This window comes from Pelmatolapia mariae, linkage group LG9 (assembly GCF_036321145.2).
Source record: "Pelmatolapia mariae isolate MD_Pm_ZW linkage group LG9, Pm_UMD_F_2, whole genome shotgun sequence".
NCBI classification, from domain to species: Eukaryota; Metazoa; Chordata; class Actinopteri; order Cichliformes; family Cichlidae; genus Pelmatolapia; species Pelmatolapia mariae.
Genome location: NC_086235.1, coordinates 23,381,332 through 23,397,959, shown reverse-complemented (window position 1 = coordinate 23,397,959; position 16,628 = coordinate 23,381,332). Strand labels below are relative to the sequence as shown.

At 38.8% G+C, this 16,628-nt stretch overlaps 2 protein-coding genes across 2 annotated transcripts; both read right to left on the bottom strand.

Annotated features, from left to right (window-relative positions):
* Window positions 1–502: 502 nt before the first annotated feature.
* hnf4g (hepatocyte nuclear factor 4, gamma) lies at window positions 503–9,958 on the bottom strand. Its single transcript, XM_063483516.1, has 11 exons — window positions 9,829–9,958; window positions 8,041–8,206; window positions 7,701–7,795; window positions 6,216–6,322; window positions 5,967–6,116; window positions 4,618–4,705; window positions 4,093–4,245; window positions 3,574–3,623; window positions 3,096–3,282; window positions 985–1,104; window positions 503–624 (listed from the first exon to the last, which is right to left on the bottom strand). The coding sequence occupies exons 1-11, from the start codon at window positions 9,956–9,958 to the stop codon at window positions 503–505; spliced, it is 1,368 nt and encodes a 455-aa protein (XP_063339586.1).
* Window positions 9,959–13,628: 3,670 nt separating this feature from the next.
* On the bottom strand, window positions 13,629–16,060 carry LOC134634361 (probable G-protein coupled receptor 141). The gene is made up of 2 exons (XM_063483517.1): window positions 15,834–16,060; window positions 13,629–15,371 (listed from the first exon to the last, which is right to left on the bottom strand). Exon 2 carries the CDS (start codon window positions 15,368–15,370, stop codon window positions 14,459–14,461), a length of 912 nt encoding a protein of 303 aa, XP_063339587.1. The 5' UTR covers window position 15,371; window positions 15,834–16,060; the 3' UTR covers window positions 13,629–14,458.
* Between the last annotated feature and the right edge of the window lie 568 nt (window positions 16,061–16,628).

The following is a 16,628-nucleotide window of genomic DNA, read 5'->3' as shown; positions in this document are numbered from 1 at the left end:
CCTCTTTCATATCAGTGACTACAGTGGAAGCACACGTATCATTCTTGCTGCGGTGTGATGACTATGGGTAAGACATGGTCTGAGCGTGTTTTAAGGCAAATACAATTTTGTGCTAAAATGAGCACCAATATTTGACTGCGCCGCCTGATCAGGATACCCAGAGCCTGCGCTGCCAAACACTCTGGTGCCAGGAAATAAGCAAATAAGCATAGACACACACGGAGACACACACAGACAGGGTTGTACCTGAAAAAGACTGCATAAAAATTGTGCTTTTCTTTTGTGAGTTTTGCCACTGTAAGAAAATAAAACCTTGAAATGTGGTGCACATAACTGGTATTATATATTGTATCAGGAGCTCCAGGAGTCATGGGGTAGGAAAGTCTAACTGCTGACACTGAACAGAGATTTCTGTCATAATTTTCATACCATGCCTGGATAATGAACAGGGGGCAAGGAAACTGATCTGCTGTCAGGTTCGTTGACATAATGCAGGAAAGAGTCAGGGGTCTGTCTGTGCAGAAGGTGAAGGGCTCGCTGGAGGACAAACAGGCTGGGGAAAATGTTTGTACATTTCCGGTGCAGGACCCTGCGGGGGCGATGGGATGGGAGTGTCTGGAGAGGCTGCAGGAAAAGAAACAGGGACAGAGCAACATTTGTAGGATTGTGTGAACATTAAGTGCTCTTGTTTATTTATATATATATATATATATATATATATATATATATATATATATATATATATATATATATATATATATATATATATATATTACAGATTTTAATTACTTTGTTGAAGTATAATTAAGAAAAAAATTTTGTTTTTGGAGGCATATTTTGTACACACTCTTTAGATAAGGTAAAGTGTGTGTTTGTTTGTGTGTATGTGTGTGTCACGTTTGCTCCAGTGTTACTGAATGCACTTTACATGACTGCATGCATTGTTTTTGTGTGTGAGTTAACTGATAGCACTCAGAAACTTACCTATTTGTGGAGTGTGATTGACAGGCATGGTACTGATGACCAATGTGTGTCCAGTCACAGGGTCCTGGGCCAGCTGGGTGTGTGCTGAATGGTGCAGGTGTGTGGGTTCTGTTGTAAGCCCTTAAAATATAACACAGGTGCAAATAAACTTCAACACACAGTGATGAAGTTGTAACCAGAGTAATTTTGCAGATTTCTTCCTACTTTGTTTCATGCTCTACTTTATGTTCAGGGGTGTGGATAAAGGGGGCACCTGGGGTGCCACTACCTCCCTGAAATTTGATTGCCACTCCTTGTTGCCCCTTTAAAACTGTGTTGCCATGTCAGATAAATGTATAACTATGTAGTGCTAAATAACATTACATGCAGTGATAAAATTCTGAAAGATGGACCCCCTCTCATCTACCTCAGTAGTCTGGGCTACTGCCTACCATCCCCTGTAAATGCAGAGACTATGTTATTTATGTATACCACTCAGTAAAATTAAACATCTATACTGTTGTAACCAGACTAACTTTTATTCAGCTTTTACCATATTACAGTTGCAAAGCGGTTAGGTTTTTGAGTGTTTCTAGAGGTGAGAGGTCTGTTCACATTAAAATATGTTAACTCACTGAATTTTCAGCCAGTTTGTTTGTATGTGTGTACATATCCTATTTCCTTTTAAAAAGATGGGCCAATCTGAATGAAACTTTGTACAGACATTGTCACATATACAGTTACTGTGACAAGCGATATGTTTAAAAAATGTTTATAATAAATCCCAGTTCTTTTGATTTTGGTGTATCATGTTCACTTCATCATTCCCCTGAGGATGCCATGTTATGTTCTCCGATATGTGTATGTCGCCCATACGTGATTTCACGGTCACGAAAATTTGAATCAATGAGAGAGTTCTGTTCGAGTCACCACTGAATACAGATTAAAGAATAAGAAATATGGTCCTTAAATATCACAGCCGTAGAACTTAACAGGTGACATTTCATTCCAGTAAAGCTAAAGAAGCTGTAAGTACTGCAAAAAGTTTTTATGTAAAACTTAATTTTTCATTTTGGTTATGTGGGTGTTGTTAATGATTCCTGTATTATATACACAATATTTCTTTAAAATATAAATGAATTACTATGAAGGCAGCAGTTTGAGGTTAAAAGACCAAAGGCAGGATGTGAAACCATGAGGCTACAATTGTGATCTTAAATTATTGAAGAAAAAATTTTACACATTAACTATCTCCTAAAGGCCTTTTTTTAAAATTACAGGTTACATTTTTGTCTGTTTTTGGTGATTATTACCAGACATACTAACATAACCTGTAAGCCGTCTTTCTTTCTGTTTAAACAAGTTTATATATACATATATGTCTGTGCCATTCATGAGTAAAGCTAAAAAAATTACTTATGATATGAGAAGACACATTGGTTTTTTTTATAGATGTTTATAAGCTATACAGGATCTTTATGCAATTTCCTTTTGTCTTTGAGTTTTGCTTGATCATACTCATAGCTAAATATAATGTCATCTTAACAGAATTTGAATAGCCTGAGAGTTTTTATTACTGCGTTTTGTGTGTGGTTTCGTTCTACGTTCTGACAAGATGCTGGCAAATGCAACAAATGCAGCTATTTCTGTGCTCTTTCTTTTAAGTCGGGTTGTCATATCATGGAGGGTTTTTTTTAAGCATATATGGTGAAAACTGGAAAACATTTTTGGAGATGACTTTTTAGTTTATGTCTCAAGCTTCAATTGTCTGTCATGGCCCTCCTGAGAATATATTTGATGCACTGTAGCTTTAACTTCAGATTTCCCGTATTTATATACATTTAGATGTGTTTGCAGATGTCCCTAGCAGCATCTTATGTACCCGGTTTATTCTATTTCAGCTTAACGTAATATAAATATAAATGCGTATTGTACAAAGTTATTGTGTAAAATCTTTAACTTTTTGCCTCCTGTATATAAACTAGAAAACTTTCGAGCAAGTATACTTTTCATTTTCCGCAGTGCTTCATAATCCTGCACTGAGGAATTTCAGCAGAGGATTTGGTGGTAGTGCTCAAGGTCAAATTTGTTTTTTCTGCAGATTTACAAGCACAGACATCAGCCAATCTCACCTCCTAGAAGCATTTCATGCAACAGGTTGTCTATCTTGGCCAGGCCGCAAAACTTAATGAACTGGAGCTGTTCGATCATCTGCCAGGTGATGCTCTGCAGGGTGGGCAGCAGGAGTAACAGCTCTCCAAAACGACCCCTGGAGTCATACTGACGATCATTAATGTAGTCTTCCAGACTCATCTGAACCTGCGTGCACGCACAAACACAGAGTCCCTATGTGGTCACATGTCACTGTCATTATAAGCAAAATCCATTTTTCTTTAATTTTGCTGACATATTGAAAGAAGATGTGCATAAATTCAAAGAAAAATACATGATGACATTGAGGTTGACATTGACAGGATGACATTGAGGTTGCTTTTGAAATCAAAATCATTTACATGACTGAAAATTAAAAAAAAAAAAAAAAAAGCTAAAAATATCCTAGAAAGACCAGATGTCCTGCAACAATCTAGAAAGGTCAAATGCTTGACCTACCTGCAGTCGCATGGTCTTAATCTTCGAAGGATCCCGCAAAGACTTTGCATCTGCAGAATGGAAGGCAAAGCAAGGAAGGGGGGTTGCGTTAAGGCGGGGAAGGGATATAGGACAGGATTGAGGGACAGGGCAGCACAGGATAAATAAATAAATAAAAATGGAAAGATCATGGATGGAATTGCGGATATGAGTGGAATTGATGGAATGATTATGGTCAAACTTTGGCATGAAGTGCAAAATGAAGGATTTAGTGAAGGGGATAGAAAAGGGAGGGAGTAACAAAACATGGGGGCAGGGATTGTGGTCACACTAGGGTAACGTAAAGAGGCAAGAAAGGGATTGGGACCTAACTTTGAAGGGAAATCTAGCCGGGACATGTTGGGAAAGATGGATATGGGCAGAAAAGGCAATGCAGACAAGATAAAAATCATCTGTTCAAATTGATTGTGATGTCTGTCATCATCTGTGGTTTACTATTGTTACTGGTTCTGGGGTTAAATGCCACTTTTTATTCATTACCTGGGTCAAAAAAGACAATAGCCTTGAGTGCTGCAAACTCGTTTTCATCTATTTGTATTTCCTGGAAGGGCTGCACCAGCTCATCCAGGACTCTGTTGGCTACCCTGCAGATCTCTGGTTCAGGACTGTCTCTGTGGATCACACAGCCATTACCTGCAGGCACAGTGAGTAAAGTTAGCGGCAGTGTTGAGATGAAGTAGGTACTGAACATAGGTGTGTATGAGGTGGAGCGCTGTGGTATGTGCTTTTGGAGCCAGGTGGATTTTTGTTTCCTTCAGAGAAACTTGTAGACTCTCTTTTAGGCAGGGCAATGAGCTATGGAAAATAGGTGTGGAGATCTTAAGAAGTATAAAAGTGCCTGATTGTTTGTAGTTGCTTACAGTATGATGTACCGATAATGAATAATGTAATTTACAAGAAAAACTTTTGAAGTCACAGAGAAACAGAAAGCTTTAGTTAATCATTCTAAGTCCACATGACTTCACCACACATAAGGAAGAGGCCTTTCTAGTCATTGGTTTCTACCTAAAAGCAGGAAGTCCTTGAATGGCATTGACCTTTTGGCAACCCCAAGCAAGAGGTGTTCACCAGCATGAGCCCGAAGCAAGCTCACCTATGGACAAACACACACGGGTAAACAAAGAACAGAAACAATGTAACAATGCCTCAACAATGCCCTAGTGGTCTGTGTATGCTAATTTAAAATAGCATTTAATCATTACCTTCAAATATTCTGTTTTCAAACCTCACACACCAACAAGTGCTGAAAATTAGTTTCCAAAACCAGACATGAGATAATAAGTACACTATTGTACAAATGTCCTGAGTCCGCCCTCATTTCTCTATATTTTGGTTCCAAATGCTTGCTCCTAATTTTTTAAAGTGGTCTTGATCAATAGTTCTCCAGGATGTCTGAAGGGCTTTGTACCTGACTGTTTTCAGAGGAATGTTTATTTGTTTTGTTTTGCTCTGCTTTTTGTTAAGCTATTTCAAACGGACCTATGAATCATTCAAGCATAAAAAAGGAGTGTAACTCAAGGGATTAACCAATGTTCTGTCTACACATAACAACTCTGGAAAAGAAACCATTTTAAATTGTATCTTTAAGCACTTTGTTGCTAGCAACCTAAAAAATTCACAATTTCTTCCCCTTTCCTTAGTTGAATATATGGCAAATGCCAAAGATAACACAGTTTCACAGGCATAAAATATATATTTTTTTGCACCTGCAAGGTGATTCTCAAAAAGCTGTTACTTGAAAATTTGGCATATCTCAGCAATGTGTGTAAAAAATTGGAGAATCTGTACAAGTGGAGGACAGAAGATGATGCGGCAAGCCTAAACAGTATGTGCAGAAGATGAAGAGTAACTGAAAGTCACGTCGTTAAGAAATAGGAAAACTTCAGCAAGGACCTCAGCAACTAAAAGGTGCATCTGGCCCTTCAGCTGTTCACCAAGCCTTAGTAGAAATAGCCTCAGTGCAAAGGTGGCTGTCAAGAAGCCATGGGCAAGAACTGGACTGGCAAGAGAGCAGTGTGACTTAATTGGGACTGAGAACATAACATCCAAAGAATAGCTTTAGAATGGCCTTTAAGACTACCTCAAGAAATGGCAAAAAATTTTAGGTTGAATTGGATATTAAAGGCAGTCATACCAAACTTCAAGTTCATTAGGATTTTCCAAACTCTGTACAAAGTCTTTCCATGTATGTTTTTAGATGTTACAGTACATTGCTATAGCCATTTGCTATCATAATATTAGGAAGTGAGGGGCAGCTCAAGACTTTTGCACACTACTGTGTGCATGACACTCATTACATGCAAAGAAGAAATGTCACAGTCACAGATTGCAAATCAGGCAGAACAGCCAGTTACCTGGTCATCCAGTGGAAGTTCTCCAAAAGTAGGAATATATTTGGCCCATTCCACCAACACCAATAACTGCTGTCTCATAGAATCACATATGTCCCCTACAGTGGCTGACTTCTGCTCTGACAAGTCTGCTATTCCAACCGGAGTAGTGCTCTGCTGGAGAAGAGTCACTCATGTTACTGATAAAGTTCATCAACTAACATACAAACATAAAAGAGATTTAAAATAAGAAATTTATAAAGGGATTATCACCTGGTGGGACAATGATTCTGCTTGGGCCAAAATAGTAATGGTTGGAAGGTCTTGGGAGTCGGAGATACTTCTTCGGGAACTGATCCGATCCCTCTCATTCTGCACAGCTAATATATCACAGCCATAATTATGTTTGCGTGTATGCATGAAAGAGGAAGCAATCTAAAAAAGGGAACAGGGAAGAAGCAACATCTCCAACACTTTACCAGTCAAATAGCCCCCCCCCCCCCAAAAAAAAGAGTAACAAAGTAACAATAATGAAGCTTTATTCCTGGTTTTCCAGTTTTAAGGCTTTTAATTTTAAGTAATTTATGAGTGTTAAGAGATGCCTGCATACACGACGACAGTTAATAATTAGGAAAAATAGCACTACAGACTCTCATCAACAAAAGGAGTCAAACGTTAACCTGATACAATCCAGAACAACATGTTTAAATAACACATGATTAGGGGCTGTAAAACTCTGAGCCAAGGTTATACCCCTCATAAATACAAACACACACTAAGTAAACACCTGTTTTATGGCAGAGCCCATTTCATCCATCTTGAAGCAGTTGTCGGTTTCTCTGACAGAAGTAATTCCTTCTCTCATTTTAATTTTCCACTTTGTCAGTAAACTTCACTAAGAAAGGTACTTCTCCTTCATAGTGTGTATATAATGTACATACAGTGCTGTGAAAAAGGATTGGCCCTCTTCATGATGCCTTATCTTTTTGCATATTTGCCACATTTACATGTTTCAGATGATGGAACCAATTTTAATATTAGACAAAGATAACTCGGGTAAATACTGGTTGACAGTTATCTAAACCCACCTGGCCCTACGTGGAAAAGTAAATGGCCCCTAAACTTAATAACTGGTTGTGCAATGAGTCATTCACATCGCGGTGGAAAAACTTTGGCCCACTTTGGAAAACTATTTTTATTCCATTTCATTTTGAGCATGAACAGCCTCTTTAAGGTCACGCCAAAGCATCTCAGTAGAATTTGAGTCCAGACTTCGACTAGACCACTCCAAACACTTCCGGAGTGTTTTGGATCATTGTTCTGCTGCATAACTTGAGAACACTTAAGCTTGACTGATGACGGATGGTCTTCTTTATGTAAAGAGCAGAATTCATGGTTCCATCAGTTATGGCAAGTCATTCAAGTCCTGAAGTAGCAGAGCAGGACCAGATCATCATTGCCAAGTCGCTTTCTTATTATTGAATCATGAACTCTGACCGTAATTGAGGCAAGTGACCTTTCAGCCTACTTCACTTCTCACTTTCTTGATTTATCTGATCTGGCAGATGAATAAGATCATTGTTTAAAAAATGCATTTTGTATTTACTCAGGTTATCTTTGTCTAATATTAAAATTTGTTTGACAATTTTGTGTGACATATATGCAGAAACATAAAAGATCAGCAAGACTCTATCTCTATTCTCTGCATGTAGGTGTAACAATTTCACTTCGCGTCTCATTCAAAAGAGGTTTCACTACCTTCTTTTTTCATGCCAGCTCTGAAGCATTTGTTGAGTCTGCAGAAACGACACTGGTTCCTCTTATCTTTATCCACGACGCACTGTCTGCTGAACCTTCAGAACATGCAAAGTTATCAGAGCAAGAAAATTGTGACATATCATTCAACAATAAAGTATGCAACCCTGAAACAAAAAGCAAATTATCACTATTTTTGGCAAATCATTTTAAGGGTGCATGCATATAAAAGCACATTTGTGACGATATTTATGACGATTGCATGAACTATTTCTTATATTTCCCACATGCATACACACATTATGCATTTCATGCTTGCACAGTGTATCTTTGCAAACTGTACCTGCAGGTATAGACGTGGCTCTTGCGTATTGAGCGTCTGAAGAAGCCTTTGCAGCCATCACAGCTGGAGGCTCCATAGTGTTTTCCTGTGGCTTTATCTCCACAGATTGCACAGTTACTAATGATCCCATCTGGACCAGGCAGGCTTGGCTCTGTCGGCATGCTGTCTGGAGCACCAAAAAAACAAAACAAAACACTCACACAGGTAAATACAAATACATCTGCATACAAGGTTTTGGGCCAGTAAGACCAGAACAGCTTCAGAGCACCATGCACACGCCATTCTTCCAAAAGTTATTCACTTTGTGCATTTTATGATGATGATGGAGATTTAGACACTTTGGTCCCCAATTTCCGATAACCATGTGGGGATATTAAAGGCCGTAGCATATAGTTCACATTTTTTTCCACACATTTCAAGCTATTCAGTGACCCCTAAAGCCCTGTGGGTGGGGGCTTTTGGATCATGAAAGAGGCCAAGGTGCCCCTTTACCTTTAGACCCGCTACATCCTCTGGAGGGTTAGATTTTTTCCTTTAACTTCTCAGTGTAGTGCCTCTTTGGGAGCAATTGAATTACAAAATGTTTAGTTAATTAGTCACTGTGTGAAGTCTTACTCCAGAAATAACAAATATCAAAATGTCCCCAAAAAACAACCCCCCCCCCCAACACCTGCTTTTCACTGATGAATGCTGGTCACAGGTGCTCACTGCAAAATCTAGAAAATGAATTCTTGTGTCCTCAAACCATTTATCACTGAAGGAAACACATAACACTGCTGATACTTCGCTGTAAATGTGTTGTGCATTGTGTTGGAGGATGTCTGGTATTACCAGACATTGCTGTTAATGACAAAACATGATTGTCATTGTCTTTATTTCTATTTTTATGCCTTTATTGTCATCATCAACATAATCTCTACCATTATCACCAGCACCAGCATCGCCACTGTAATAGAAACCATAACCATCATCACTGCCTCCATCTAAGTTGTTCTATTAAAGTCTACTAAATGGAACCTGCTGTCGATCGAGTAAAAACTCAAGATGCATCGAATACATACATGTTTAAATTTCTACTGCGCACAACTCATTTGGCCTCACATGGGCCAGTGCCAATGTGAAATGAGTCAATGAGTGTCTACAGTAAATGTTTGACTAATTTTCCTTCCATGCTGAGGTAACGCCCGTGTATCACAGAGATGTGTGCTTGCTGTCCAGTAAAATATCTTTATGACACATTCCTGCAGTTTCTGCCTAAACTGCTTGGTTATCATTCATTTAGTCCCCCTCAAACTTTGGCACAGCCCTTTTATTTCCTTCACAACACACACTTCCTCTCATGCATACCACACACACACACACATACACACGCACACACACACACACACACACACACACACACACAGGCAACAACAGGCAAGTGGGATTTACTATACATAATGTTGTCAAGCAAGACACACATACACACTGGCAGTCAGTATTAAAACATCAGTCAGAGTTTCCCAAGCAGTTCACTTGAGCATATCAAACACATCAAACACATTTCCCCCCTTTCTGCAAATAGCAACTCATTTGCGTTCAGCTGCTGTCACTAAACTTCATCAGTGACTGTCTCATCTAACAAACAACCACCTCCTCATCCAGTACTGTGGCTGATGACCCAATCAGATCATTCTAAAGGCCCTGATAAGTATGTGAGAGAGTGGCCTATCTTTTAATGTATGTCTTTCTGTGTGCTTGACTTGTTTGTGTTTTGGTGTGAATCTGTCTGCATTTGCACACACTTACCTCGTCCTACATAGAGTACCTCTGCATGCTCAAAGCCCAGCGTGTTGTACGAAGGATCCAGGCCTTCACAGTAGTTGGCTACTTCCATATCTAACAGAGTTTTACTCTGAGGAGTTGGAGGATACTTCATTCCTATTTGAGTCTGGTTTTCTCTTCTTATCTCTACTCTTCTCTTCTCTTCTCTTCTCTTCTCTTCTCTTCTCTTCTCTTCTCTTCTCTTCTCTTTTTTCCTAGAGTCCTGCCTCTGTTTCATCTATTTCTTTCAGAAATAACAAGGGAGATCCCTGACATAAAAGACCCATAATCTGATCTGATTGGGCCTTGAACAATAAGGAGGGGAGGAGCTGGGGTTCTTCTCACCTTATTACACTTCACTTATCTACCCTTCTCTCATACACTTATCACAGGGATGAATAGATAGTGAGAAAAGAGACATTTCCTTTCCCTCCTCTGTCTTTCATTGCTCTTTTATTTATTTATTTGGAGAACACTTGCACACTATGTGCACAATTTAGGCATTTGGTCTTACAGAGAGTAACATGTATGAATGTGCATCTGACGTCTGTGTGTGTGTGTTTGTGTGTCTGTGTGTGTGTGTGTGAGTGACTGTGCGTGTCCTTCCCAGGTTTCCTAATCTAATCAATGGTGAAGTAATAGCACCACCACCTCAGCAGATATAATCTATAAGGACACACAGTGAAGTAGAAAACACTGATAACTCCCATTAAGGCATCCACATACACACCATGGGTTCACCCAACCCACTGTTTTTAACTCTTTATTTACTCTTTTTCTACTACAGTTTCTAAATAATCTGACTGCTACTTTAAACATCACCAACAACACTGCTTTTAATTTCTTCTTCTTTCATAGTTTTTTAGTTCAGTCATCATTGTCTATGGTTTCATATCAGTTAGCATAATTATTTGTAAAACAAAAACAAAAAAACAACAACAATATTAGTAAGTACAAATTGACTCTAAAGTGCAAATTGAGCAGGTGTTACCAAGTTCCCCCTCCTATTTTGAGTCAGGGATCTTAAAAACATAATATGACCACCTTTGCATGAATCCATCAACATGTGCCTAACCCACCCATTTAAATCAGGGGTTTCATTACACTAACTCTTATTGTGTGGGTTAAAGGTAATCAGCTTGAGGCATTGTGCTGTGAAGGCTGTAAATGATAAGAGGCAGTGTTATAGGAGATTTGATGCCCTAAATCAGCAGTGAATGGCCCAGTCAGAGGGGTTCATCATATATGTGCAGGTATGGTGTGGTCAGTTTAGGCAACAATATTGCACACATGACAGAAAACGCTATTAGCACTTGGCTGCATGGTAATAACAGATATATTCTATAATATTGGAAGCGTAGGGACTAAGAGACAGAGGCGATAGAGAGAGAGAGCGATGTGATAGAGAGATTATAGAAAGATTACATTTTAACCAGGTAGTAACATTAGGACTCCTGACTCATCACATTTGTGGAAAGGGAAGATGAAGAATTGCATCCTTACGGTCACATTTAGTCTGTAGTAGCATTACGGTAGAATCAGAAAGTATAATGTGAGGTTGTAAGTATAAAGGCATGAGGGTAAATGCGGATGCTCCATGTTAGTTTCTAATAAAGGTTCTTATGTGATTACAGTTTAATAGGCAACAAAGAATCGTGCTTTTAGGCTTGTAGATAGAAAGAAAAATCAATGTTCACTCAAAAGTAAAAAAAAAATCTTTAATCCAGAACAGCCTAAAAGCTCTAAAAGGCTTTTTTAAAGCTTCACCTTCCACTCTTAAGAGCAAGGACAGAAAGCACAGGAATTGAGGTCTTTATTTCTGTAATGATGAGTGCCTTTGATCTTTCCCCTCTTTTTCATTTTGAATACATAAGAAAGCACTTTCTGATTTGCATTAAGGAGGCTACAACATTTGGAACAGCGAGGATGATCAGCTGCTCGTGCTGTTTTACAGTAGGTTGTTAATTTTGTTGATCTCTCAGATACATTGAAAGCCTATTCTGCCACCTGGCAAAAAAAGAAACAAACATAATATAGAAGCAATTCAGCCTAGACGTAAATTTAAATTTAAAAGATTTTAATTTATGAGAATCACATTCATAGAAACAGTTGTAATACTAAAAAGGTATTGTGGCTTGTTGCAGGACATGTCTGAGAAAGCTTGCGTCTGCCTAGCAACCAAAAGCCTTTTGTGGCCATAAAACCCATAGCTAAGAGGCTATATCTGTGTGAACTGGCCATAATACTGTTGCTTCTATTTAGACTAGGTTTTAATAGTCACAGATCAGCCTCGATTACTGACTCTAGTAAACCCTTACTTCCTGATACTCTGGAAACAGTTAAGTACGCAGTTCAGTAGTATTCACTCCTAAAACTGTACATCTTTAACGCAGTATTTGTTTTTTATGTGTTGCAAAAGAATGGAAGAGAACATGCAAGAGAATAGAAGCATGAAATAAATAGTTAACTATGGTTTTGCAACTCTCACGCTTCACAGTGAAAAGTTAGCGTTACTGTATATGCAAGCTAAAAAAAAAATGTTAAAAAAAGACAAATCAATGATTCAGCTGAAGTGCATCCTGTGGGTTTAGACATTATAGTTAAGAGTTTAAGTCTAACAGAACAGCATGTACAGTAAAGGGCAGACCGATATGCACAGCCTCAAAAGTCAATCAACAACTCTGGGAATGCCTCAGCAAAACAATCCCATTGCAATCTGGGCTAAAAAATTAACTAAGGGTTGTTTCTTTTTTCCCAATATATATATTGCACGTGCTTCATGTATTGTCAAGGTTTGAGCAAAAAAACCAAGTAGTTCACACAAGCGTTGCATGTTCTTGCAAATAGTAAAAAAAGATAAAGAGCAAAATTTCCGCCTCCTTCAGATCAATACATTATCGAACTGCATTATAGAAATGGAATCATCCTATTGGACATTAAATGCAGTGATAGTCGTAGTAGAAAAAAAACACCACATGAACGGATTACCATCTTTCTGCAGATGAAAGGGGTTATCGCTCGATCAGTGCAAGCCCATGTGGCAAAGTTAGTATTTCTTATCTGCTTTTTAGAAAATGCCTGCAGATACAGAGTACTGGCTACAGGACATAGCAGCAGGTGCCGTTTGTGCGAACAAGGAGTCCAGCCATTGCCACCATAATACAGAAACCACGTGATTTAAGGGAATGCATTCGAAAAACTTCCTTGAAAAACTACCAAAGGTAACCTTCACTCCCACTACAGCAAAAACAACACTTCTTCACGTTTTTAAACTCTTCTTATTCTGATGTGAACCTTTTGAATTTCAGCGACAGTGTACTTAAAAAGAAATGTTTGACTTACCTGTGTTTCTGTTTCTGTCCGGGATGTGCATTTATCCAGGTGTACCGTTGTTCTCCGACAGCTAGCAGCCCTGAGCCCCTGAGTGTGCCATTGGACTAAGTCACACTGAGCATGGGAAAATGGTAAAGGTGTTCAACCACATTAAAAGGGAAGGTTGGAGAGCTGAGCGGCCTATAATTCAGAAAGCGACACATTGGATGGCGCCACCATAGCCCTGTCATTAGATCGATTTACTAAACAAACTCAAACTAGGGTGGGGATGTTAAACAGTAACCCAGGACCATAAAACTGAAAAGGAAAAGATCACCAGGTGTGAGTCTCTCTGTGTGCGTGTGTGTAGGTGTGTGTGCCCTCTGAGGGCAGAAAGTATGAGATCCAAAAAAGGTTTGAGATAATGTTTCACAAAATAATGGGGGAGACGTAACGATTTACAGCATTTATTTCTCTTCTTCACATCGGCTATGTACACAGGATTTAACTGTTAAGTGCAAATACAGTTAAAAAGTATTCACTTCCACTTAGAGTCCTTATACACAGACTTACAGAAACAATATCCTGGGACCTCCAATTTCATAGTCTAACATTATAAATTCCAAGTATGAAGCCTTTCTATTATAAGCACAAACCAGCAACTTGCAAGAGCGCCTGCATTAGGAAATAAAATCAAAAGACAGTTTTAAAGTCCTTAAATGTTCTCATGAATAAAAACACGGCTTGCTGTGACACAGTACACATATATAGTAATAACAACAGTAATAGTTAAAAAAAAGCACAGCTTGAAAAGTGTGTGTGTGTGTGTGTGTGTGTGTGTGTGTGTGTGTGTGTGTGTGTGTGTGTGTGTGTGTGTGTGTGTCAGTCAATGGTACAAAAATTGTAAAACTGCAAAAGCTTAACTAAGGACATTGTCAGGGGTCTGTCAGTTTTATTTTTTGAAACTCTGTATATATTAAAATATGTTCAAATGTAAAGTGATCTGAAAGACTCGAAGCCAAATAAGCCACTAAGGGAATGTTTTGTCTGACTAAGGTCAATATTTATTGTTAGAAACTGAAAGTTGAACCTAAGCTTATAATCAGAACCACTGTTTATGCGTTATTCTGAGTTGTCTGCACAGTCTTTTTTTTCATGTGCAATTTTTATGATACATTTTGTTTTTTAATAATTTTTTATGCTATTTCAAACACTTCAAAAGCAATAAGATTAAATTGTTTAAATTTATGGAACTGTACCAGAACCCTGACAGGCATAAAAGCAAACACAGTACCAGCAGCTTTTAAGCAGCTTTTCCTACAAAGCATATGTTACAGGACCTCCTCCCCAGGAAAGTAAGCATGTCCAAACAGTTAAAAGTGGTTATGCTCAGAAATATTTCATTTGTACCCTCTAATTCAATATTGTTTAAGTAGTACAGTCGAAAAATGTGGTAGGGAATGAAGCAGATGACCATGATTAACGCAAAGCACAGGCTCTTCAGCTGAGCTCCGAACTCCTGCTGAAAGGTGCATCCCTCCCGATGCTTCTTGTATAAAACCCATAGGACATTGGCTTGGAAGGCTGTCAACACAATGGCAATGACTATAATCAATATGCTTGCCAGGTAGTTCAAAAACAGAACAGATTCTATAGATTTTCCAAACTGGAAGCAATGAGTGCCATTTTTGTCATGGTCTTTGCCATAATTAAAATGGATGATGCAAGGGACAGTGATCAGCACAATAATCCACACCAGAAAACTGATAAGGATCGCATGCATCCTGTGAAAGGACGCCACCTGGCAAGCTTTCTTGTAGAACGTCAACAGACGGGTGATGAGGATAATCACATACAGGACAAAAGACATGTACATGTGGATGTGGATCATGCTGCTGGTTATTTTACACCATTCATAGCCCAACTGCCATTCACGAGCTGCATAATAGTAGATTCTGAAGGGAACCGTTAGCAGGAAGATGAAGTGAGTGAAGATCAGGTTGAGTACGGCAATTGACATGGTGGAAGTTGTGGTGGATTTCATGATGCGCATCATCAGGGTAAGGCTAATTGTACCACTGATCAGGACCACAGTGTAGATGACCAAGAGGGCTGTGTGGTACTCTTCTAGTTCATCTTTCTCTGAATCTGAGGGTGTGGTCATTGTTGAATTTTGGTTTGGAGATAGTGTGGTCCCATTTAATATCGAAGTCATCCTAAACAGAAGAGGAAATGGAGTAAGAAAGAGTAAGAGACATTAGAACAGGAAGACAGGCAGGCATGAAGAGTTAGTGGAAATGAAGTGTATCCAAAAATGATTAAAAACGGGTGTTATAAAAAGAGAAAGAAAACACAAGGCTGTATATAAAAAAAAGAAAAAAGAATGACTGATTTAATGTATTTTAAGGGCTTGTTTGTCTTCGGGTGATGAAACAAGACTAAAAACATGTGGCTATGTCACACACCAAACATGTTAGTAAGTAACTAAGTAACTAAAAAAGGTATCTCAAGAATTAAGAAATACAGATACTGCGCAACCATTTAACCATTAATGGAACCACTGAAGGACACCATATGGCCCACATTAACCATTAAAGGAGCACCACAACACTGGAAAGAACATGATGAGAAAACACAAAGCCCAAGCCAGAGATACTATCGTTTATCAGTGAACTTACTTGCGCTTCGGTCAGTGAAGAACTGTATGCCGGGTACTCTTCTGTGTGTGCGTGTGTCCTCTGGAGTAGATCACATTATATCCAGCAGCGGTATGTTCACAGCGTCGCAGAGGAAGAGAAAAGCTCTGTGTCTGAGAAAAAAATGATTCTGGTTGAGTGCATTCGCGCATATGCCTTTGAATGCGCGCATGTGTGTGTGAGAGAGAGAGCAAGAGTGGAAGTGTGCCAACGTTCGGTGGGAGTTAAGGTTCTGAAAATGAAGCCTTTGTGAGCCTGTGTGTGAGTGTTGTAAGAAACCACCATCTACTTTGCATACTGTGTCAGAAACAGGAGGTTGCTGTAAACACATGTCAGCACACAGGAACACAGGGTTGCTTACTTCCTCATTTTTCTCTAAATGCACGCTTCACTTTGACATTTAAAGTGAAATATAGACGATAAGAAGTTGGTGTAGTAGGATGCCACTTCGAATAAATTAAGTAATTCAGTAATTTGGGGAATGTAGTGCTTGTGTCCTGTATAAAAAAATTGTGTGTGGTTTACCAGATGACCGTAGATAAAGACAGTTAAAACCATTGTGAAATGATAAGAGTATTCGCAAAAGCAACAGATTAATGCAACATATTAGGCATGCATGTCAAACAAAAAAGTTTATATTTTTTCTCTTTAATGTTCTTGCATGTATTAAGCTCTTGCACCTTAGGAAGATAACAATGTGTATTCGATGGCAAGAACACAGTTAAGTCCACTAGTATTTGGACAGTGGCACAGTTTGTGTTTTTTTTTTTTTTCTAA